We start from the raw sequence: 24655 nt of genomic DNA on the forward strand, positions 1-24655 counted from the left end.
TCCAAAATAAGTAAAACTCTGAAGGCTATCAGATCCCAAAGGAGAAGAAATGTACCTTTGTAGGATGGAATATCAATGCCAGGACTCATCATTCTGTCACTTTGCATAAACCTAACATTGAGCTATAACAGAAGATGGAGAAACTTTGCTTCTTCACCAAGAATTCTTTCCCTTTCACAACCAGCAATAGCATTTAGTGAACATCTGATGGACAATACTTTCTCAGAGCATTTATTAATCACAAAGTGGCTGTATGATTGCCACATGAAGTTCTCTGGCACCAGACTTTTAAAATAAAGAATGGTTTAGCTGTTAAAATGTCATCTGTATCCTGCACTTAGCAGGCATTTGGATTAGTTCATTTATTATTATTATTATTATTATTATTATTATTATTATTATTATTAATAATAATAATTAGATTTGTATGCCGCCCTTCTCCATAGACTTATAACTTTTCTCTCAACTTTGTGATTAAGCACACATATTAACCTATTGAAGAATGCGTTTGTGGATTCTAAATGTTGGAAATCTATTTTAAATTTACACTAAATGATGGCACAAAACAGGACACAATAAAGCTCAGTTTGTGAGATCTACATATTGAAGATGTAATGAATGCACAGGAGACAGGAAGAAGAGTCACATACAGTACGTCTAGATATCAGATCTAGATATAGGTCTGATAAACAAAATTGGATTCCATAGGATAGGGGCTGCAATGGAAAAGGCAGTTTTCCATGGACCCATAAGATGGCAATGTTAAAGAAAAGAACATGGAGCTTGCCTATCATATCTACTTTAATGGAGCATAAAGATGTCCTCTGATCTTATGCCATGTAGCGTTTTAAAGGTTATAGTCAGTACCCTGAATTGCACCTTGAATTTACCTTTGTTTGATCTGATGCTGCAGTTGTAACCAGTGGTTTTCCATTTCTTTTTGTTTTGTAGTCAATTTGTTACTTATAGTAGATGGATTCCTTTTAATTTGACATAGTTCCGGTCCCAGTGACTGAAAGAAAAACAGTCTAGTTAACATGTTTTTCCTTCTGAAGCTGGCCTTAATTTAAAATTTTATTCTGTGTCAGGTTTTTCTTTTCATGACATTTCAAAAGACTTATCAGAAGGGGAAAAAAGAGAGAGAACCAATTTAGTTTGCACTCAGCCACAGACAAATCCTTTTAACCAAATCAGAGCAAGCACATACACCACTCAGTTCACCTGGGCAAGCACATAGCTTGATAGTTAATTATTTATTAAACATCAGCCACTTATTAAAAAAATCCAATCAAGACAAAAAGCAGGCAAAGGCAGGGAGAAAGTAGAAGAAGTATAGGACTCCAGGATTTATGTTATCATTATTTACAATTATATTTCAAGTATCAATTATATGTTCTACCTCCATCTTGGATTGAATGATGCCAATTTCTCTCTCCATTTCATCATGCTTCCGAAGTAGATTTTCTACACTTTCAACATCTTTTCCATAATCCAATGCTTGTATCAGTGAACTCTGAGGAATATGGAAAATGAAGAAAAGTAGATAATATGATTCTTTGCCAAATTACATCTTTTAAAATTTCCTCCTTCTGATATTTCTGAGTTAAATTTTACATCTTTATATAAAATGAGTTGGGTTGGAAGGATGCGACAAAATGGACAATGCAAAATTGGTATAGGTGCATGGTGGACCATATTCAATTTGAAATTATGGATAAAAGGATAAATTTTGATAATGAAACTGAATTGAGACAACTGATGGGACGGTGAGACAAGGTAAGACGATATATGATGAGTAGAATCCGAGACCAAGCTATAAGAAATAAATTGGAATCACTCTATAATATGTAAATAGATATATTGCTCTTGGGTCAAGTGGACTATACAAGAAACACCCCCGATTTGGTGGTGGGGAATGTGTGTGTGTCGGGGTGGTGGGCACAATTCACTACGCACTGTTCTAAGTTGTGTGATGTTAAAATTGTTAAAAATCAATAAAAAATATTTACAAACAAAAAACAAAAAAACAAAAACAAATACAGTGGAACCTCGACATACGAGCAGCTCTACTTACGAGCTACTCGAGATAAGAGCTGGGAGGGGAGCGACATTTTTGTTCGCCTCCCGAGCTCACATTCGGGATACGAGCGCCAAGGAGCTGTCTCCTGAAGCCGAATGCTAACTTCCGCGTTCGGCTTCAGGAGACAGCTCCTTGGCGCTCGTATCCCGCGTGTTTTAAAAGGTTGCAGCCGGCCTGGGGGGCTCGGGGGGGTGCTGGCAAGCCCCCCAGGCCGGCTGCAACCTTTTAAAACACGCGCGCCGCTTCGCAGCTGTCTCCTGAAGCCGAACGCTAACTTCCGCATTCGGCGGCAGCGGTTTTTTTTTTTGTTGCACGGATTAATTGACTTTACATTGTTTCCTATGGGAAACAATGTTTCGTCATACGAGCGTTCCGACTTACGAGCCTCCTTCCGGAACCAATTAGTCTCGTAAGTCGGGGTTCTACTGTAAAATGAGGATTTACAAGATACTTATAGAAAAAAATTTTAAGCATAGGCTATCACTTTGAAATAAAATATAACAGTGAATCCACAATATACAGAATTATGTCTACAGTACATGGATATATCTGGATGGATTGGGGCATCACTGGGATTTGGTGGCATATAACAGATAGACGATAGATAGATAGATAGATAGATAGATAGATAGATAGATAGATAGATAGATAGACAGTTAGATAGATAGATAGATAGATAGATGGATATAGATATAGATATAGATATAGATATAGATATAGATATAGATAATAGCTAGATAGCTAGATAGCTAGATAGCTAGATAGCTAGATAGCTAGATAGCTAGATAGCTAGATAGCTAGCTAGCTAGATAGCTAGCTAGCTAGATAGCTAGCTAGCTAGCTAGATAGATAGCTAGCTAGCTAGCTAGCTAGCTAGCTAGATAGATAGATGGTAGACAGACGGACAGACGGACAGACAGACAGACAGAGAGATTTAAAAAGAGACAGAGAGCAAGAACTACACTGCTTCAGACAAATGATTATCCAACATCTTCTTAAAAACTTCCAGTGTTGGAGCATTCACAACTTCTGGAGCCAAGTTGCTCCACTGATTAATTATTCTGACAGTCAGGAAATTTCTCCTTAGTACTAAGTTACTTCTCTCCTTGTTTATTTTCCACTCACTGCTTCTTGTTCTACCCTCAGGTGCTTTGGAGAATAGGTTGACCCCCCTCTTCTTTGTGGCAACCTTGAGATATTGTAATACTGCTGTCATGTCTCCCTGGTTCTTTTTTTCATTAAACCAGACATATCTATTTCCTGCACCCATTCTTCATATATTTTAGCCTCCAGTCCCCTAATGATCTTTGTTGCTCTTCTCTGTACTCTTTATAGAGTCTCAACATCATTTTTGTATCATGGTTACCAAACCTGAATGCAGTATATTTAAATCCCTCTAGCTGTATATTCCACTTGTCAGCTTCATCCCACCAAGTTTCTGTAATGACAACTACATCATATCTTCCCTCATTTACTTGAATTTCTAATTCACCTGTTTATTCCTCATACTTTGTGTGTTGGTGTATAGACATTTAAATCCGTTTTAGTTGACCCTGTGTTTGCTGTCAACATAACCTGTGTTGTGCCTGACTGCCCCTACTTTCTTACCACCTGTTTGATTAGTACATATGGTATGGCACTCACTATTAAATGCTTGGCTTTGCTTGACAGCAAGGCTGATAAATTTACTCACACACATATCTATGTTGTATGCACTGTTAACCCTATTAATTTTAGATTGCTGGGGACAGAAATGATCTGTATCAATAAATTCGCTGTCTCCGCTGTCCAGTTTAAATGTTTATCCAGGAAATCTGTGAATTTAATACCAAGCAGCTCAGTCTCTTTCTTTGATGGATTCAAACCATCTCTTTTGTACAGTTTTTCATCGGACCAGCTGCAGACATCATGTTTAATAAAATCAAAGCCTTCCCTTTGGCTAATGTGGCTACACATTAACCTCTGTTACACGCTTGACTTTCCCTTTTTGTTCCTTATATACTGGTAAAACCTCTGAAAAGATAAGCCTATAACCTATACTACTATCTATCTATCTATCTATCTATCTATCTATCTATCTATCTATCTATCTATCTATCTATCTATCTATCTATCTATTGGATTTGTATGCCGCCCTTCTCCGGAGACTCGGGGCGGCTAACAGCAATAATAAAACAGTGTACAATAATAATCCAATATTACTCTTCCTGCCTTCCGTAAACTCCTTAAAACCCACCTTTGCCGTCAGGCATGGGGGAACTGAAACATCTCCCCCTGGGCACGTTTAATTTATGCATGGTATGTCTGTGTGTGTGACTGTTAGCATATGGGTTTTTTTTTTAAATATTTAAATATTTTAAATTTGTCTGATTGCTTATGATTTGTTTTTACATGTTGTGAGCCGCCCCGAGTCTTCGGAGAGGGGCGGCATACAAATCTAAGTAATAAATAATAAATAAATAAAATAAATTAAAAACAGTTAAAAACCCATTAATATAAAAACCAAAAACAGACATAACATGCATAAAATTGTAAAGGCCTAGGGGGAAAGAGTATCTCAATTCCCCCATGCCTGATGGTAGAGGTGGGTTTTAAGTAGCTTACGAAAGGCAAGGAGGGTGGGGGAAATTCTAATTTCTGGGGGGAGTTGGTTCCAGAGGGCCGGGGCCGCCACAGAGAAGGCTCTTCCCCTGGGTCCCTCCAAGCGGCATTGTTTAGTTGATGGGACCCGGAGAAGACCCACTCTGTGGGACCTAACTGGTCGCTGGGATTCGTGCAGCAGAAGGTCGCTGGGATTCGTGCAGCAGAAGATCGCTGGGATTCGTGCAGCAGAAGGTCCCTGAGATAATCTGGTCCGGTGCCATGAAGGGCTTTATAGGTCATAACCAACACTTTGAATTGTGACCGGAAACTGATCGACAACCAATGCAGACTGCGGAGTGTTGGTGTAACATGGGCATATTTGGGAAAGCCCATGATTGCTCTCGCAGCTGCATTCTGCACGATCTGAAGTTTCCGAACACTTTTCAAAGGTAGCCCCATGTAGAGAGCGTTACAGTAGTCGAGCCTCGAGGTGATGAGGGCATGAGTGACTGTGAGCAGTGACTCCCGGTCCAAATACTAAGTTCATATCCCAAGCTCTGGAAGTCATTCTGTACAGAAAATACATCTTTTGGGGACTGATCGTTTGTGCCAAGATGTATAATAGCCTCAACAACACAGTCCTCACTGGCATTCTTGACTATCTTAAGAATAAGCCTCTTGTCTCTGCAGACACCTGACATCTTTCAAAACCTCCTTATCCTTTCCTAAATTTACATCCCTTACAATTGACTCACCAACCAGAAGGTGGCTTCTCTTTTTAGGTACCATTGTGTTCTTGTGTGACCGATGTTTAATACGTGATTCGCACTTTCCAAGATATGTTCTTCATCTTAGACCATGATCCCATGCTTATTTGAGTTATCGTTATCACAGCTACCTTGACCTATCGCTTTAGTATCCCTATTAAGGTCAGCAATGTCACTATATCTGTTATTTGGGACACAGCAAAAGCTTTGAAAAACTGTTTGATATGATAATGTTCGAAAATGTTTTTATGACTCTCTTTTTTCTTTGTACTTCTAACTGTCAAAATTTCCTCTTGATATTTTATTACTATTTGGTTTTCTGAAATTTTATCCACTCTGGAGAATTTGTCAAGATCAAAAAAACACCTTTAAAAATAATAAAATAAATCACCTTTTCACCAATTCTCTCTTTGATGTCATTAATTTCTCTAATCAAGGCATGGATCTGCAGGGCTTCTTCCAACTTTTTCTTATACGTGTTAAGATCACCATGGAAACTGTTCCACCTGTCAGTGAAATATTTAATTTTATTTGAGAAGACAAAATAGATTGAATATAGGATTAGAGCAATAAAACAATTATATCTTTGGGTTTATGATTCACACCAGCCCAACTATATTCATCTATGTGATTATGCAAGCACAAACAAAATGACATGAAAGGTAATTAATATACAAGACTGGATCTGATTGGGTAACAATAAAAGGACTCGGGGGGGGGGATTTTATATCAGGATATAAAACCTGAAGTAATATTGCAAGTACAGTAGAATTGCTGTAATTATTGTAATGTAAAGATAATGCTGAGTCATGGTGCAGCAGAATGATGCAATCTATTCTATGACCTGATTGGTCAGTGCATGTATATAATGCTGTACACCTTTTGTGTGGATGTGGTCTTGTGGTCTTGTCTTGTGTGGTTTGATGTGGTCTTGTCTAGTGTGGTTTGGTCTGGTAGGATAGTGCAGTTTGCTGTGATCAAGGTTGGTTAGTGTTTAGTATAGTGATTTGTTCTGTAATATAGTATAGTATAGAGTGAATAGTTATTTTTTATACTATTACTGAAGAAGTAAAGAACCTTCTGAAGAAACTCCTGCTATAGTGTCTTTATTAAGAAACCTTTCTAGCAGCTGTTATCATAGTTCCCTCTAAGCTGAGCAGTGAGCAATCGCTCACTTAAAAATCATCATCAACTCAGAGTTTTCCAAACCTGCCCAGAAGCCGAGAGGGAAAGAGTGAGAGGGAAGGAGAGAGAGAGGAAGAGAGGAAGAGAGAGAAACAGATAGAAAAAAGAGAGGAAGGAAAAGAGAAAGAAAAAGAATGGGAGTAAGGAAGAGAGAAAGAAAATCAAAATCTAGTTTGAAACTAGCTCAACTATTTAAGTGGCATTTTGATATTGATAGAGTTGCCCTATTATGAGCTCACTGTTATAGACACACAGTACAGTATTTTATTTTGAAATTCTCTGAGGCAAAACAGGGTGGGTTTTTTGTTTGTTTGTTTGTTTGTTTGTTTATTATTTATTTATTTATTTATTTATTTATTTATTTATTTATTTATTTATTTATTTATTTATTTATTTATTTATTATTTCTGTGCCTCCCAGTCCCAAAGGGACTACCACTCAGACACTATACTTTTCCGCCCCCCCCAAAAAAAAATAAATTAGAGGGAACACTGGCTGTTATCCTTCACATTTCCAATGCAAGTTCAAAATAAACTCTGATACTTTAATCAGACAATACTAAGTTAATTGAAATCATTCTTATTTCACAATTATATTTTTTATGTGGGTTGAGTAGCTAGAGGTTACATTGGCATTTATTCCTAACTAGAAGATTGCCATTGCCTTAGCAATTTAGATTTCTGAGATGTTTATCATAAAACTTATTAACTAGTGTTGGGAATGAAATCCAAGTAGTACAATGTCACTCCCTCTTTACTCTTACACACCCATTATGACAATTCATTTATGCTTGGAGATCATGTATGAAAGAAAACGATCAGCCTTCTCAATGTAAACACCAACACAGAAATGCTAGCATTTCCCTTTGGCTCTAGTCACATTTGATTGAACGTTTTCCTTTTTTGTTTGGATCAGTAGACTTTATCCACGCACCTTTCATTCAACTGTTCTCGGCGTTGGTGTATTATTTTCATCTCTTCCTCATTCTGCCTCTTCAATCGCAGAGCAAGAGCATTGATGCCTTTGATGTGGGCATCATCCACTGTTACCCCCTATAAGACAAAAGTCAAAGAGAAAACAGATAGTAAAGCAAAGTCTTAAGTCCCTCTTCTCCTTCCTTCTAGGACAGGAGCCTTCAACCATGGTAATTTTAAGCCTGGCAGACTTCAACTCCCAGAATTCCCTAGCCAGAATTCCCTAGCCAGTTGGCTGAGGAATTCTGGGAGTTGAAGTCCACCAAGGCTTAAAGTTGCCATGGTTGGAGACCCCTATAATCTAGGAGGTTATGTCTTACATCTATGTCAGAGGTGGGTTCCTCCCGACTCCCACCAGTGCTATAGAATTGGTAGCAAACCAAGAAAAGCAACGGGCAGTGCTTGGGGAGATGGCTCTGCATTATTATTATTATTATTATTATTATTATTATTATTATTATTAATTGGATTTGTATGCCGCCCCTCTCCGTAGACTCGGGGCAGCTAACAACAATGATAAAAACAGCATGTAACAATCCAATACTAAAACAACTAAAAACCCTTATTATAAAACCAAACATACACACAAATATACCATGCATAAATTGTAAAGGCCTAGGGGGAAGGAATATCTCAGTTCCCCCATGCCTGACCGCAGAGGTGGGTTTTAAGGAGCTTACGAAAGGCAAGGAGGGTGGGGGCAATTCTAATCTCTGGGGGGAGCTGGTTCCAGAGGGCTGGGGCCACCACAGAGAAGGCCCTTCCCCTGGGTTCCGCCAAATGACATTGTTTAGTTGACGGGACTCGGAGAAGGCCCACTCTGTGGGACCTAACTGGTCGCTGGGATTCGTGTGGCAGAAGGTGGTCCCGGAGATAATCTGGTCCAGTGCCATGAAGGGCTTTTTAGGTCATAACCAACACTTTGAATTGTGACCGGAAACTGATCAGCAACCAATGCAGACTGCGGAGTGTTGGTGTAACATGGGCATATTTGGAAAAGCCCATGATTGCTCTGGCAGCTGCATTCTGCATGATCTGAAGTTTCTGAACACTTTTCAAAGGCAGCCCCATGTAGAGAGCATTACAGTGCCACTTCCAGATTGCGTTCCATAGGCTCGCCATCACGGCTCTAGACCAGTTGCAGTCTCCAAACCAAACATATCTCAGAGGATTATTATAAGGATTTAGTTGTTTGTTTGTTTGTTTGTTTGTTTGCATTTATATGCCGCCCATTCCCTGAGGACTCAGGGTGGCTCGCAACAATAATTATAAATAATAAAATCAGATTAAAACATTTCATAATAATAAAAAGATTTCATAATAAATAACTTTCACAGTGATAAAAACATTTCATAATAATAAAAACCCTACAATACAGTCACCACATTCATACAACATAATCCCAATCAATTCATGTCTTGACTAGATAGAAGGTGTCAATTATCATGGTCCCCAGGCCTGCCAGCAAAGCCAGGATTTCAAGGGTGGGGGCTGTGTGGACCTTCGGGGGGGGGGGGGGGGGGGGTTGGTTCCAATAAATGAGAAGGAATGCTGTACATACAATTTTGAAGTCTCTTCTTGGTATAATGTAATTCAGGGAAATAATTAAGCATTCATATGGTAAATTAGAAGGCCAGCAATTTACAGGATTTAAAAACCCAACAATTCTGATGTCACACTAACTTCCATCAAATCAATCAAATTATCCTAAAATACCGGTGTCCTGAAATGTTATTTATTATTTATTGTTATTTATTTAGCTCAATGGAAACAATATCACTTACCTCTGACATTCCTCGGAATTCATTTAATTTTTTCAAAAGCTGAAGGCAGTGTTCGTAGTCATTCCCCACATCACCAATATTAACCATGACTACCTGGTGAGCAACACCAATACCATTAGGAATCCATTAAAACATAATGAAATTTTCAATGTTTATCTAGTCTTTTTTTTCAATTGGTCCTGTCCTACAATTATCTAACATTAGAGTCCAATAAACGTCCCCTTGCAGTGCATAAAATTACGTAACAGTTTGCTTTGTGCAAAACAAAACCTTAATACATTTGTCTTAATACATTTTGGAATAAGAAATCCCCTCACCTTGATGATTACCTAGTTATTTGTTGGAAGATGTACATTTTGTATTCTTTTGAATATTGCTCACTTTTTTAAGAATAATTTTTTAGTGCATAACAAACTAATATCCATAGAAAACCATAGAAAAAAGTCCAGAATGTTTCCTATTAGGGATTATACACCAACAACTTAACCAACACCATATTTATCTGATTATTCATATTACTACCGCAGCAAGACTAGCTTTTGCTCAAACGTGGAAAAAAGCAGAAATCCCTCAAGACAAATTGGTATTAGAAAAAATAACTCAATGTGCAGAAATGTCTAAACTGACCCTAAAAATTAAAGGCAAAGAAGACTCACAATTTTATGATTGTTGGAATTTACTCTACCACTGGTTAGAAAAAAGAAAAAATCCTTGCTAATTACAATACGAACATGTAATATATTGTTGTTGTTTTTTCTTATTGGATGTATTGTTTTAATATGAATCTTTGGATGTATTGTTTTTTTCTTTTTTCTTTTTCTCTTTCCTTGTTATTTATTCTATGTACCTTGTATTATATCTGTAAATAAATCTTTATTAAAAAAAAAAGAAAAAAGAAAAAAGCAAACTAATATCCTAGAGGAGAACCATGATTAGAACACAGTAGCAGCCTCTGTGTAATATACAGTGTAATAAATATGTGATTTATATTCACATATTTGGAAACAGGAAAACACTTCAGGCATTTTTCAAAACAAAACAAAAGTGTACATTTTCCATTTACAAACAATTACCATTTTACAAACGTTCAGTTAAAATGTGTTTTCTCAACAGAAACAGTGGCCTGTAAATTCACTAACCTTCTCTCTAATCCAAGCTTCTGCGTGGTCAACTTTTTGTAGAAATTCAAGAAAATCCCTGCTCTCTTCAAGCATCTTTCCGTGGGCAGCAACAGCCTGATTCAACATTTCCCACTGTTCTTGGAGCAAGTACATCGTTTGGTGGATTTCTTCCGATTGGGGGATGTTATGATGTAGTAGAGCTTCTCCTCTCTTTAAATAGTTAAGATGGAATTATTATTATTAATAATACTAATACTACTAATACTACTACTACTACTACTACTACTACTACTAATAATAATAATAATAATAATATTGCAATATTTCTATGGTATTTCTAAAATAACTCCGTTCTAAAAGTTTGGAAGGTGTTCTGTCGGGCTCTCTGGCAGACTCCTCCCAAAAATTCACAGGTACAAATTTCAGACACAGACACGTTTGGAAATTCAAAACAATGTTCTTTATAATGAAAATTCACTTAAACTAAGCCCTCTTTTGGTATAGCAAAGAGCACTCATCTCCAACCAAACTGGTAATTTGTACAAGTCCCTTATCAGTTCCGTGATACTTAGCTTGCAGCTGTGAGGCAATTCACAGTCCTTCTTCTTTCACAAAGTGAAACACACTTTGCTCTGGTTTAGTTTCAAAGCGGGGAAAAATCAGCACATAAAAGGTCAAAGTCAGTAAAGCAGTCACGAAACACAACAATCAGATAATCCTCCACAATGGCCAAACCCACAGGCTGCTATTTATAGCAGCCTCACTAATTACCACAGCCCCACCCAACCACAGGTGGCCTCATTTTCTTTGATAATAATCTCTCTGTTGTTGTTGCCTATGCATCGCTCTCTGCATGCGTGGCTGTATCATTAACTCTTGTTCTGAATCCAAGGAGGAACTAGATAATTGAGCTCCTTCTGAGCTGTCTGCCCCACTCTCCTCCTCCCTGTCACTCAAGTCTTCTTGGTCAGAGGAGCCTTCATCAGCAGATTCCACTGGGGGCAAAACAGGCCTGCAGCATGTGGATGTCTCCCCCACATCCACAGTCCTTGGGGCAGGAGCTGGGCCAGAGCTAACCACAACAGAAGGCAAGTGGCAAGGGTTAAACACATAGTGTATTTTAGTCTGGTTCTGGGGTATCTGACCCAGATTTGTATTCAGTAAAGATAGAGGGATTGGTTGATTTGACATGTAAATTATTCAAGATATGAGAGAAAAATAGAAAAACAACACCTGTTTAATGTTTACCTGACAGAGGGCAGCCAAGGTTATGCGAGACATCAATGTATTTAAGGCTGTATATTCCCGGTTCTTACTGGGGTTTTCTAACAATTGTAATACAGATTGATCTGACTGTTTAATGAAGCTAAGCTGGAAAACATTTGACCCTTCATTTATCCAAGTTTTCTATGTATTTTTTTTCTATCCATAATTTGACCTAATGCTTCAGAAGAATCTCACAGGAACCAAAAAACGCAAAGTGAAAGCAATTGATACTTGCCATTTTAACAGTTGCGATTATATCCTTATGAGCCAGAATCTCAGCCTCAAAGACTTGATGTTTCTGAAGAAGCTTCATTTTGTCACAAGGCTTGTTGAAGTTTTGAAAAGAAGGAACCTTCATCTTCTGCATGCGTTCATCAATCCAACTCTCTGCCTGTCACCAAAGGAGCAACACGATTATCACTACATGTGAGCAGTAATGGGCAGCCAAATTTTGCTTATTTTCTGGGTGTGGCTTAATGATCATGTGACTGGGTAGGAGGGGCTTGCCAGCAATGTGATCAGATGGGAGTGGCTTGAACGATCATCATTGTTCAAGTGAACTGTTAAATCCTTGACTTACAACCTTACCAGTGTAGTTCACTGGGTTGACAATTTGCTTCGTGTTTCCTGCATTCTCCTTCCTGGGTCACCCCCCGCCTCAGGCTGGATAGCTAGGTGAATGGGTGCTGCCAGAAGCATAAAGGCTGCCACCGCCCCTTCCACCCACGCCTTCTGCTTGCACCTCAGGTGGGAGGTGGCTGCGTGAGGCTGGAGGGAGCCAGGCAGGAGAGAAGGAAACTCGTCCGAGGCCAGGAAGGAGGAAAGAAGAAAAAAGCAAGGAGTACGGACACAGTAGCAGCTGCAGGGGGGAAAAGGAGAGCCGAGCCTGAGGCCAGTAATCCAGGAAGTGACAGCCACCAATCATCTGGAGCTGCACACGCATCTTCATTTCCACCAGTGGAACTGCATTCCACTCCATCCTGCCTGCTGCCCACCCCTGCATGTAAGGCTCTAAGAGTAGTATATGCAAATCTAATAAGATCGGATTTGCTTTTCAGTTCAAGGGTGCTATTCAGCCCAACGTGGGACCTGAATTTCAAATTTGTAGCTTTGCTGAAGATTTGTGTCTGTTGCAAAAATATTGAATATTGCAAGCCAGTTTGCCATTTCAAAGATGTGATATAATATAACTGGCAGATCGTGAGCCGGATGCGTCATGCATATGCCACGCCCACCCCAGCTCTGCGAAGGGGGGAAACATTGCAAAACATCATGTGACAGCAACGTGATACTGCACAAAAACTTTGCTCAGCCTCTTAACTCTCTGCATCAAAAGTGATCAGCCTTAAATTAATGCAGTGTAACTTTTTTTTTCTTGGAAGACTTGAGATCCATTAAAAAGAACCATGTGGAAGTTAATGGTTGCAACATTCTTCAGGTTTTACTATAATTGGCTCTCTTGAAGAACTGAGTCAGTCCAAGAAATACTGATAAAATGAACTATCAATTAGTTAATAAAGATATACCTTGAATTTAGAGGAATGAGTTATAATAGTAGCTCTCTAGTACTCATATAATATGTCCTTTCCCAGTCTTATATTCTCCATATGAACTGGATTTTATTGCTGTAATTCATAGACTATATACCGTAGATAGCCACACAGCAGCTACAAATTTTGATTTAGAAGTTAATCTAAGTACACCTTAAAGGCACTACATTGGGGAAAGCTGCTGTAGCACTTAAATGTTGCATTATATTGTTTATGTTTAAATGTATATAGGAAAAATGGAATGTGAACATCATGTTCGAAAAGCACAGAGCCTCAGAATTGTAATAATGTAGAAGTGGGAAAAAACAAGAAAGTCAGAAGAGGGCCAGGGGACCACAGGTATCTTCGTGGATGGACAAATGTGGGATTTAGACCGACAAAAGCAGTGTTGTAATGCTGCAGGCATGGTCCCAAAGGCTGGAGTTTGTGGCATGATGTCACAATATCGCTTTTGTCATTCGGATGCAAGCAGCAAGATCCTATGGATGTCACTGCAGATTCCAGTGTCTGATCTTCTTTAGAATTACCATTGAGCCACGGTGGCGTAATGGTTAGAATGCAGTACTGCAGACTACTTCTGCAATCTGCTGGCTGCCTGCAATTTGGCAGTTTGAATCTCAGCAGGTTCAGGGTTGTCTCAGCTTTCTATCCTTTTGTGATCAGTAAAATGAGCATATTGGGGGCAATATGCTGACTTCGGAGAGGGGTGGCATACAAATCTAATAAATTATTATTATTATTATTATTATTATTATTATTATTATTATTATTATTAATACATAAACCAGGGGTCTACAATCTTGGCAACTTTAAGACTTGTGGATTCAACTCTCAGCTTTGCTGGATGAGGAACTCTGGGAGTTGAAGTCCACAAGCCTTAAAGTTGCCAAGGTTGGAGATCCTTGCTGCAAATCACTTACAGAGGCCTGTACAGCATTGTCAAGCAGTATATACATCTAAGTACTATAGCTATTACCTCTCCTGGAAATGAGATGTGGTGATTGCTTCCAGATGATACTTTAATTATTCTGCCTCAATTATTTCCTTAGCATAATGTTTATTTTGATTACTGTATTGAAGCAGGCCATCTTTTTATATCCACAAACACTACAATTAACCATTAAAGGCATTTAAAGACTAATAATAATAATAATAATAATAATAATAATAATAATAATAAACATTTATTTATAGTGCCCTTTTAACAAAGGGCATAACAGCATGTTAGCAATAGCACTTTAAAAAACAAAGCCAGCATATTGCCTCCACAGTCTAGATCCTCGTTTTACCCACCTCGGAAGGGTGGAAGGCTGAGTCAACCTTGAGCCGGTGATGAGATTTGAACCGCTGACCTATAGATCTACAGTCAGCTTTAGTGGCCTGCAGTACAGCACCCTACCCACTGCGCCACTTCGGCTCATTCAGCGACTGCTCATTCAGCGACTGTTCAGAGTCTTGACAGCACTGAAAAAGTAGATTTATCATTGTTTCTCAAACTTGGGCTATCTCAGCATCCCATGGTCATCTGATTGCAACCTTCACAGCCAGCTTTTAACAAACAAAGTCAATAGGGGAAACGGCAGGAAATCCCAGATTTAATCTTAATCACCATGAGTAATTTACTTCACGATTGCAGCTGGAACTGACATTTAAACAGTCATGTATTCTTATTACTTCTCCCACTTATGACTGTATGATTGTAACTTTTTGCATGTATCCTTAAGATTTATATTAATATTGTTTCTTGATTGCTTATTTGTACCCTATGACAATCATTAAGTGTTGTAGCTGATGATTCTTGTCAAATGTATCTTTTCTTTTATGTACACTGAGAGCATATGCACCAAAGACAAATTCCTTGTGTGTCCAATCACACTGGGCTGGTAAATGAATTCTATTCTATTCCATTCCATTCCATTCCATTCTATTCTATTCTATTCTATTCATGGTCCCTCTGGAACCAGCTCCCTCCGGAGATTAGAACTGCCCCCACCCTCCTTGCCTTTCATAAACTTCTTAAAACCCATCTCTGCCACCAGGCATGGCGGAATTGAGATATCTCCCTGGGGCCCATACAATTTATGCATGGTATGTTTGTGTGCATGTTTTTGTTTTTTAATAAGGGGTTTTTTAGTGGTTTTTTAAATTATTAGTTTTGTTACATATTGTTTTCATTGTTATTGTGAACCGCCCCGAGTCTACGGAGAGGGGTGGCATACAAATCTAATAAATAAATAAATAAATAAATAAATAAACAAACAAACAAATAAATAAATAAATAAACAAACAAACAAACAAACAAACAAACAAATACACACACACACAAACAAACAAACAAACAAATAAATTTAGTGACGGAGTTACCAGTTCCAACTGCAATCAGTAGTGGGACCTATCTGACTACACAGTCTGAATGGGGAATGAAACAGAAACCCCTCGCTGTCTGCAAAGAGAATTAACATTTTTATTTCCCAGACAATGTTTCACTCATACACAACTTATTCTCACCTCAGTTAGACCCTGGTAGAAGAGAAATAGCAGGAGTTGTGCCTGCAATTTTTCTTGCCTACTCTGAGAAAGATCTCTGATGCATCTTCTTTTCTTTAACACCACATTGAGCCTCTGTTGAATTTGTGTTACTTCCAACTCAGTACCTGGTTGTAATTTTTCCATTTGCTCCTGAAGAGAGAGTTCCTGAAAGACCAACAGTTAAACTCGCATCTACAGATAACAGGTTGCATAAATAAAATATTATTATTTTTTTCTACTGGAAGTTCAAAATTGCCCATAACCAAACAACACTAACAAAAATATACAGATATTTATTTGTGTGATATGAATGAGTAAAGCTTTCTGAGAACCTCTTCTTACCTTGTTGGTATTATTTGAAAAATTATTTTGGAAATTTTATTTAAGAGTAATTTATTGTCTATATTTTTTTCTGTGACATTTACTGTCAGACTAAGTTATTCTTTCTCCACAGGTAAAATTTCCCAGATACTTTGTCTGAAGAATTCCCGTATTTCTTGAAATTAGCACTTTAAAGTGATCTTATAAAGCAGCTTCTATAAAACAATGTTTCATCTATTGTCTGAATTGCTTTTGCAAGTTTGTCACAGTACTTTTTCCAGTCCACCGAGATGACCCATAAACATCAGGTTTTACCTGGATATTTGCCCATGTCTTTCTTATATTATATTATATTTTATACAAAGATTTTACCTTTTCTTCCTGAGAGGCTAGAACCTTCTCGAAAGCCTCCTGTTTCTTGATCTGCTGTATCACTTCATCCACACTGCTTCCAAAATCACAGCTTTTCAAATACATCTGTGAAAAATTGGAATCAGTTCTGGCAATATAGTTTTTTTATATTAAAAAAATAATACATGGAATTATGGGTCCAAATCTGTTGCTTTTTGGAATGAAACTCAAGAAACATAAGATGGTCAAGTGGTTTTAAGAGATTTACAAGATGTGTTTCTTACACAGCTCTGGACTCTTCTTAGTTCACATACATTCCCCAAGAAAAGGTGCATATAGTGTAGCCTATTTAGAGATTGAGTTTTTTTGTTTTGTTTTGTAAATATTATTTTCAAGAATTCCAAATAGAAAACTATGTTCAATGGATAACATAAAGATTTTTGTTTTATTGATTACACTTATATGCCACCCATCCCTAAAAGAATATAGGTTGAAAATTAGGCACAGGATTAAATATACATTCCATATAGTACATACTCCCAACCCGAGTACTCCAAATGATCATTTATGTTCTAATCACCTTCGGTGTAGATTTTTGCTATGAATACTTCACTGGGCTGCCCCTAAAGTTTATGTAGCTGGCCAGAATGTAGAGTAGCATAGCATAGCATAGCATAGCATGGCATAAAAAGGTGCAAAAAAGGGCAACAAGAATGATAAAGGAAATGGAGCACCTCCCTTATGATACCAGGTTACAACGCCTTGGTCTCTTCAGCCTTGAAAGACGGCGTTTAAGGGTGACTTGATCGAAGTGTATAAAATCATGCATGGGATAGAAAAGGGGATAGAGAAAAATTATTTTCTCTATCACACAATACTAGGACAAGGGGCCACTCCCTAAAGCTCATAGGTAAGAAAGTGAGGACAAATCAAGGGATACATTTCTTCACCCAGAGGGTCGTTGGTTTATGGAATTCACTTCCAGAAGAGGTCGTGACAGCTCTTCAAGGCAGGATTAGACAGATTCATGGATGCCAAGCATATAGATTGTTATTGAAACGGATGTCCAAGTGCTGCCTCTATGTTGGTTGAGGCAGGCAAGATTCCCTTGAGTACCACTTTTTGGGGGTCAAGGGAAAGGGAGGGTCTTGCCTTCTCTTTCTGCTCAAGATCCCCATGGACAATTGGTGGACCACTGTGTGACACAGAATGCTGGACTCGATGGGCTTTACAGTATAGGCAGGAATCCCTATACCTTTTCAGACAAATGCTTGTCCAATCTCTTCTTTAAAATTTACAGTATATGGAAGTTCTGGTGGCAGCTTATTTTACTGACTAATTGTTCTAACAGTCAGGAAATTTCTTCTTCTAGGTTGCTTTTCTCCTTGATTAGTTTCCATCCATTGCTTCTTGTCCTGCCTTCAAGTGCTTTAGAGACTTGCTTGACTCCCTCTTAGTGGCAGCCCCTGAGCTATTGGAACACTGCTATCATGTCATGTCATCCTAGACTTTCTTTTCATTAAATATACATACCCAATTCCAGCAAACTGTTCTCTATACGTTTTAGCTCTGGTTCCCTATTAATCTTTGCTGCTCTTCTCTGCACTCTTTCTAGAGTCTCAACATCTATTTTACATCATGGCAACCAAAACTGGATACAGCATTCCAAAGTCTCACCAAGGTGTCATAAAGTGGTATTAACACTTGACTCTATGTGATCTTGACTCTATTCCTCCGTTAATGTATCCTACTGTGTTGGCGTTTTTTTGGCACATGCAGCAGACTTCTAGTAATGAGTATGCCATGATATACCCAGGTAATACTGCCACTCAACAAACTGCACTGTTTTCAATTAACTTCTGATGATATTTAAGATGCTGGCCCCACCTCTAAAGACCATGGCTATCTGAGGACTGTTCATCTCCAATAGTTTCTCCTGCCTGAAAAATTGGAGAGTGGGCACTTAATGGGTCCCTTTGATTAAACAATGTCACCTGATAGGATCCAGAAAATAAGTCTACACTGTCATGGTACAGTATCTGCCTCTGAACAGAATTTCACAAAGCCCCCCAGTCTGACTATTTCTAAAATGTATTTGAAAACCTGGCTTTTCCCTGGGCCTTGAGTTAAAGTGAGTAGCAAATCTCTTCTGGAATTGCATATATTGCTTGACTGTTTTCTTCTAAGATGGACATTCTTTCTTATATTATTTTGATTTCTATTGTTTGTATGCTTGTGGTCTCTGGTGTAATTCCCAAAGACCGATTGCTAAACCCACTTTCCCTGTATACCAAGTTGGGTAATTCCATAAATAAAATAGGTAGATAAATACATTTTGAAGTGGATCACAGATGAGAACGGAATGCCCCTCTAATGCAAGTAAGTATTTTACACTGCTATCTTTTCTTTAAAATTACCAGCTTTAATATATGACAATTATAGTAGCTGTACCTTTATGTCAATCATTTTATATTACATAGCAAGTGCTCTTAAAGCAAATAGCTGCAAAACATTTATGACATAGGAATGCACTAAGTAAAATGCACAATAAATATGAGATATGTGTTATAAGGGATTCCATCCAGTGTACTGTGAAGAGAGGGCTATTCACATAATAGAACCTCCCCTTCTTCTTCTCCCCACCCATACCCATTCTAAACAAAATCCACTCAGATTGTCATGGCTTCATCTGAGGATGATGTCTGAGAAGACAACAGGTCGAGCAGGTCCAAAGAGATTTCTTCACATATTGAGTTACACCCTAATGCAGACTGGAGCCAGGACCTTCTGTCCAGAATTATTTTCGAGATTCAGTGATGTTGCCATTAACCCACCCCTTTGAAGGATATCAATACAAGGATAACTATTAGAAAGGGGAGGGTTTTTGTTTTTCAATCCCATCTTAAGCTCAACATTTACATAGCAAGCTGTAGCTGCCATTACCCAATTTGCAGATTCAGAGAGCACAGTTGCACTACTATGTAAATACAGCAGCGAATTTGAGCAGCCCACTCAGTGGCATTTCATATTTAACATTAGGGCTCCTAAGGTCATTACTTCAAGAATCTGTCAGCTTATCACAGGCTGAAGAATGGTATGCCTGATGTCCTTTCACAATAATACACAAGGGGTTTCCATTTTTTAAAAAAAGGAATAGGATAGAATCTTTGTACAGGTTGGAAAGCTGGATTCTGCATTCTAGAACTAAACAATATTTATTTTTAAGATATTCTTCATAACATCTGAATCTTAAATCTAAAGTATGACACATGGACCAATGTCAGGATTTATCATCTTATTTACATAAAAGTGAAATGCAGATCATGATTAAGATTAAATTTTACTGTTTATCTTTTTCAACTAAATCTTATCAGGAAAACAATAAAATTTAAGATAAACCAAGAGCCCTTTTAGAAGGCATTTTTAAAAGTGAGCAAAAATGCATATACAGAATAATAATAACTAGAAATGTATTTTTCAAATCAGACTGAATTCTTTATTGAAATAATACTATGTTAACAAATAGCAACTTTTTGTTTCTTTCATAGAAATAATTTAAAACTCTTTCTTCCACTAATGTGCTGTCAGAATGAGATCCTAATAGAAAACCTATGTTTTTGTATATTGCATAACACACAAATCTATTTTTTCCTGGTATAAGCTGACAAACTAATAAGGCATTTTTAGAAAAAAAATTATTTAATATATATTTGGTTTGAAAATATATATGTATGTGTATCTATGCACACGCAGTCTCTCTCTCTCTCTCTTCTCTCTCTCTTACACACTCCCTCTCTTAATGCATACATTCATGGTTCTTACTACTAATAATTAGACAACAGTTTACAGAGGGTATATACATACCTATATGCTAACATATAAACACATACCATTGGGGAAGTTAGAAAATGTGAATGGCATTTGCTGTGTGTGTACATTTGTATGCTCAAGTACGCATGCATGCACACAAACACACACAAAGTCTATTTCGTTAAATCTTAATATTTAGAGCCACTGAAGGCATAACCTGTTTTACTCCATGTGAAAGCTTGAAACAGAAGAATTTAAGCAAGGAGTATTAAAAAGGCTTCGGACATCAAGAAGAAACAAATCCACAGTCTTACAGTTCCTAATCATCCAGCTTTAAGAAAACAAAAGTACTCCTGAAGACTTTAACCATTCCTAGAAACTTTTGCAACAAACATAAGAATTTATAATACTATGAGTTAAAACTAATCCTAGAATAAATTACAGTTGAGAGTACATTTTTCTAAAATGGAATGGAAATCTTCACCACTTTTCTCCCAGTTCCAAAAGAAGCAATTTTTACTGAGATAGATGGACACCACGCATTCTCACCACGTCCATGAGATGATGCCTGCATTAAGAAGGCAGCTTGACTAGCATTTGTTGCAGCATCCAGGTCCTGAAGATGCTTTGACTCTTGTGAAGGCTGGTATTCAGGACAATAAATAGGATTTATGGACAATAAGATGCTAGAGCCCCTACAATCGGACTGCAAAGCAGAACTATCCATATCTGAACATGAAGCTTTGATCAAGACTGAAGGCTGTTTTCTGAATTCTCTTACTACTTTAATAGGAAAGGATGTCCAAGGAGTGGCAAGTATTAAAGATATCTTGGAAATCTTGTGATGAGCAGGAATTATTCCAATACTAGAAGTCTTCCTAAATTCTTTGCTAGCTGAGTGATGGCTCTGAAAGACGAGCAGGTCAGGATCTAACGGTGAACACGTAACTGTTCTTTTGCCAAGAATGGTATCTGCTTTAACTAAAGTAGATGGAGTCAACCATATTTCTTTGAAGGCTGTCTGTGGAGGAAGAATGGGACACTTAGTGGGGTTGGTGACATGAAGTTGTTTAACTGGGTGATCTGCAGAGTTTCCAGAAGGGATAACTTGATGACTCTTCTGGATTCCTCTTGAAAGACCAGGAGATGTAGTTGAGATCTTTTTCAGATGAGGTAATAGAACACTGGAATAAGCAGTTCTAATTGGTTTGATAGCAACAGTGCATGTTGAAATATAGAGTTTTACTGAAGCACGGAGATCTGAAAATTGAGAATTGCACTGATTATACCTCTGCTCTGTTGACTTGGAGTTACAAGGTGCAAGAATTTGATGCAGATGTTTATTCTGAGATAATGAAGCATCTGGAATGGCACAAAGAGAAACATCCAGACGTGATGTCCAGCATGGTAGAGCTTTTGAAGCTGCTGCAGAAGAATGACAAACATCCCAGTCATTTCCTTTCCACTCACTGCAGGAGACAAGCAATGATTGAGCATCAATGCTGTTGTATCCTTTGCACTGAGTATCTCTCAAAAGTGTGGGACAGGCAGACTTGAAGGTGGAGGAATTAACGCAGCTGTTACCTTTCTCTAAACCATTCCTCTTTTTTGAATGTGCCAATACTATATCTAGCCTTGAGCTGTGAACCTCTGAAGACAGGCAGGGAGAAGGCAAGATGTCCCTTATTGATAAGGTCTCTGCAGATGATGAATGAGATGGAAAATACCAGGTTGAGTCTGATATATTTTCTGCTGGTGGCATCCTTTGGAAAGAAGCAGCCCTGGAGATCGGTGATGGAACCACTCTGGCAGAAGACAACATAACTTCCACTGTGGAAATATAGATGGGTGTGTCTGAAGTTTTGTTAGGAAGATATCTGCATGACATCCTGCAGTTTTTAATCCTAAGATTTGAAAAGGTAAAGCAGTCTCTGCCTCTGAGCTGTTGTTCAAAACAAATGTTTCATCCTTTACAGCTTGGCTGTAGAGATTTCCATTCTTCCTCTGGTGTGAATAAGTGAAATGTAAAGAAGCATTTCTATAATAAAGGCATCTGCATTTGATTAAGAACGAGACATAGTAGGATTGGCACGACTGCTCATTCAGTCTGCAAAATAATAGGAGCATGCAGCAAACTGAAAAACGATCAAGATGATGAGGCAGAAGCCAGATGTGTAATCCGAGTCCTAATTAACAGTTCTTAGGTTAAAAAAAAACAAGTTATTAACTCACCGGTGCTTCTATAGCCTTGAAAGACAAGATTACGTTCCACTGGTGCTAAAAGCTAAAGAGCTGCACTATAATGTTCTCTACCCCACTCTCAATCTGCACAAGGAATAGCAGCTCCTCTTAGAAAAATTTCCTATAACTCTTCCAAGTAATGGCATAGCCAGAGTCAGTAATAAAAAAGACAGATATATACTTGCTTAATTTCCTCCATATGTGATGTTATTTACTTTAGGGCAGAGAAACCCTAGACTAAACCTTTTTGAAATCTTCTGAAGCCTTAAGTAATTTGGATGTAACCTAAGCTGCTGGCATGAAATCAAGGCCAGGCACACTGGCACAGAGAATGAATGAGAAAGCAATCCACTTTGGAAGATTACCCCACGATTTTTCTTTCTTTCATATGCCACTGCTGGGATAGCCTTTATATAAATGTAGAAACACAGTTCAGTTCAATGAAAATCCATCGCAATAAAAGACAAATATTCACATGCAGTTAACACCATCCACACACTTCCTTTTCCAGATACAGATGAAAAGTTAACTGTGTGTTGCCCTGTCAGTTTTAAATGCTTGCTTTCTACTAGTATTGTGCAACTTACCAAGGGTTAACTTAGAAACAGAAACATAGAAGACTGATGGCAGAAAAAGACCTCATGGTCCATCTAGTCTGCCCTTATACTATTTTCTGTATTTTATCATAGGATGGATATATGTTTATCCCAGGCATGTTTAAATTCAGTTACTGTGGATTTATCTACCACGTCTGCTGGAAGTTTGTTCCAAGGATCTACTACTGTTTCAGTAAAATAATATTTTCTCATGTTGCTTTTGATCCTTCCCCCAACTAACTTCAGATTGTGTCCCCTTGTTCTTGTGTTCACTTTCCTATTAAAAACACTTCCCTCCTGGACCTTATTTAACTCTTTAACATATTTAAATGTTTCGAACTTGGCTGCAATTAAAAAAACTGCTTGAAAGGTTCATCTAAAATTTTGGTGTATGAGAAAGGAAAATGTAAGGATGTAGATGAGAGACTTTTGGTTTCCTTTCCAAAGAACAATAACAACAACAACAACAACAACAACAACAACAACAACAGCAAAAAAGAATTTGTCCTCCTCAAATATAGAATGCGCTTGGACTATAACTCAGGTGGAAATGAGTTCAAGATTTCCTGACTTGTATCATTCAAAAAGATTAAAAAAAAATTGAACCTTTTTTTCCTTGGGTGCCGAAAGAGCGGGCATGCACAGTTTTGCACATGAGTGCCCACATCCATAATTATAATTCAATGCCTGGGCGAAAACAGCTTCCCTTGCCTCCATAGAAGCCTTCCAGAGGCCGGAAATGGCCTGGTTCCCAACTTCTGCTGGGCCCAATAGGCTCGTGTTTCGCCCAAAGTCTTCCCTGGAGCTGGGGGAGGGTAAAATGCCCTCCCCATCCCCCAGGAGGCTCTCTGGAAGCAAAAACGCCCTCCCGGGGACCTCTGTGAGAGCCAAAAATTAGCTGGGCAGCACACACATGCACGCTGGAGCTGAGGTAGGGCAACGGCTCACATGCCAGCTGTTATGGCTCTGCATGTCACCTGTGGTAACCATGCCATAGGTTTGCCATGACTGTTCTACACCATAATCATAGAAGCATAAAGTGACTAGACGTCCTGCTTTCAGCGGGACAGTCCCATTTTTTCATCCTTTGTCCGACATCCCACACCCTTTGAAAAATATCCCACTTTTTTCCCTCCCAACTTGCCCCCTTGGGAAGAGGCTGGAGAGAGGGGATTCTGGGCTCTCCGCTGCTGCCTCACCCTCCCTGCCCCTAACCCAGATTAACCGGAGGTCTCTGCATGGACTTCAGGCCAGCTATGCAGGGCCTTTGCTCAAATGTTTCCCCTGCACCACCCCCAGACGGGCCCTGTCATGTCCCGGTGATGTTTTGCTGAAGAGGGAACGGCAGGCGGAAGGATTTGCTACGACCGGGAAGGAGCTTAAGGGCTGGCTGGGCCTCTGCTGGCTGCTCTTCCTTCCCAGCCCCCCCACTCCAAAAGGAAGGACAGTTGTGAGGGTGAGTAACAGGGCAGCAGAACTGGGGGAGGTCATCCTTCT

The 24655-nt window shown here is 38.6% G+C and overlaps 1 protein-coding gene across 1 annotated transcript in view; it reads right to left on the reverse strand.

Annotated features, from left to right (window-relative positions):
• SPTBN5 (spectrin beta, non-erythrocytic 5) overlaps positions 1 to 24655 on the reverse strand; it is a 138291-nt gene that overhangs the window by 47350 nt on the left and 66286 nt on the right. Inside the window, exons 35-44 of the mRNA XM_070740867.1 lie at positions 20842 to 22263; positions 16533 to 16637; positions 15819 to 16004; positions 11996 to 12151; positions 10513 to 10704; positions 9374 to 9466; positions 7549 to 7667; positions 5822 to 5936; positions 1400 to 1513; positions 891 to 1012 (exon numbers count right to left, since the gene is read on the reverse strand). Coding sequence (XP_070596968.1) covers positions 891 to 1012; positions 1400 to 1513; positions 5822 to 5936; positions 7549 to 7667; positions 9374 to 9466; positions 10513 to 10704; positions 11996 to 12151; positions 15819 to 16004; positions 16533 to 16637; positions 20842 to 22263 — 2624 coding nt within the window. The remainder of the gene's footprint in view (positions 1 to 890; positions 1013 to 1399; positions 1514 to 5821; positions 5937 to 7548; positions 7668 to 9373; positions 9467 to 10512; positions 10705 to 11995; positions 12152 to 15818; positions 16005 to 16532; positions 16638 to 20841; positions 22264 to 24655) is intronic.

This window comes from Erythrolamprus reginae, chromosome 1, assembly GCF_031021105.1.
Source record: "Erythrolamprus reginae isolate rEryReg1 chromosome 1, rEryReg1.hap1, whole genome shotgun sequence".
Taxonomy (NCBI): domain Eukaryota; kingdom Metazoa; phylum Chordata; class Lepidosauria; order Squamata; family Dipsadidae; genus Erythrolamprus; species Erythrolamprus reginae.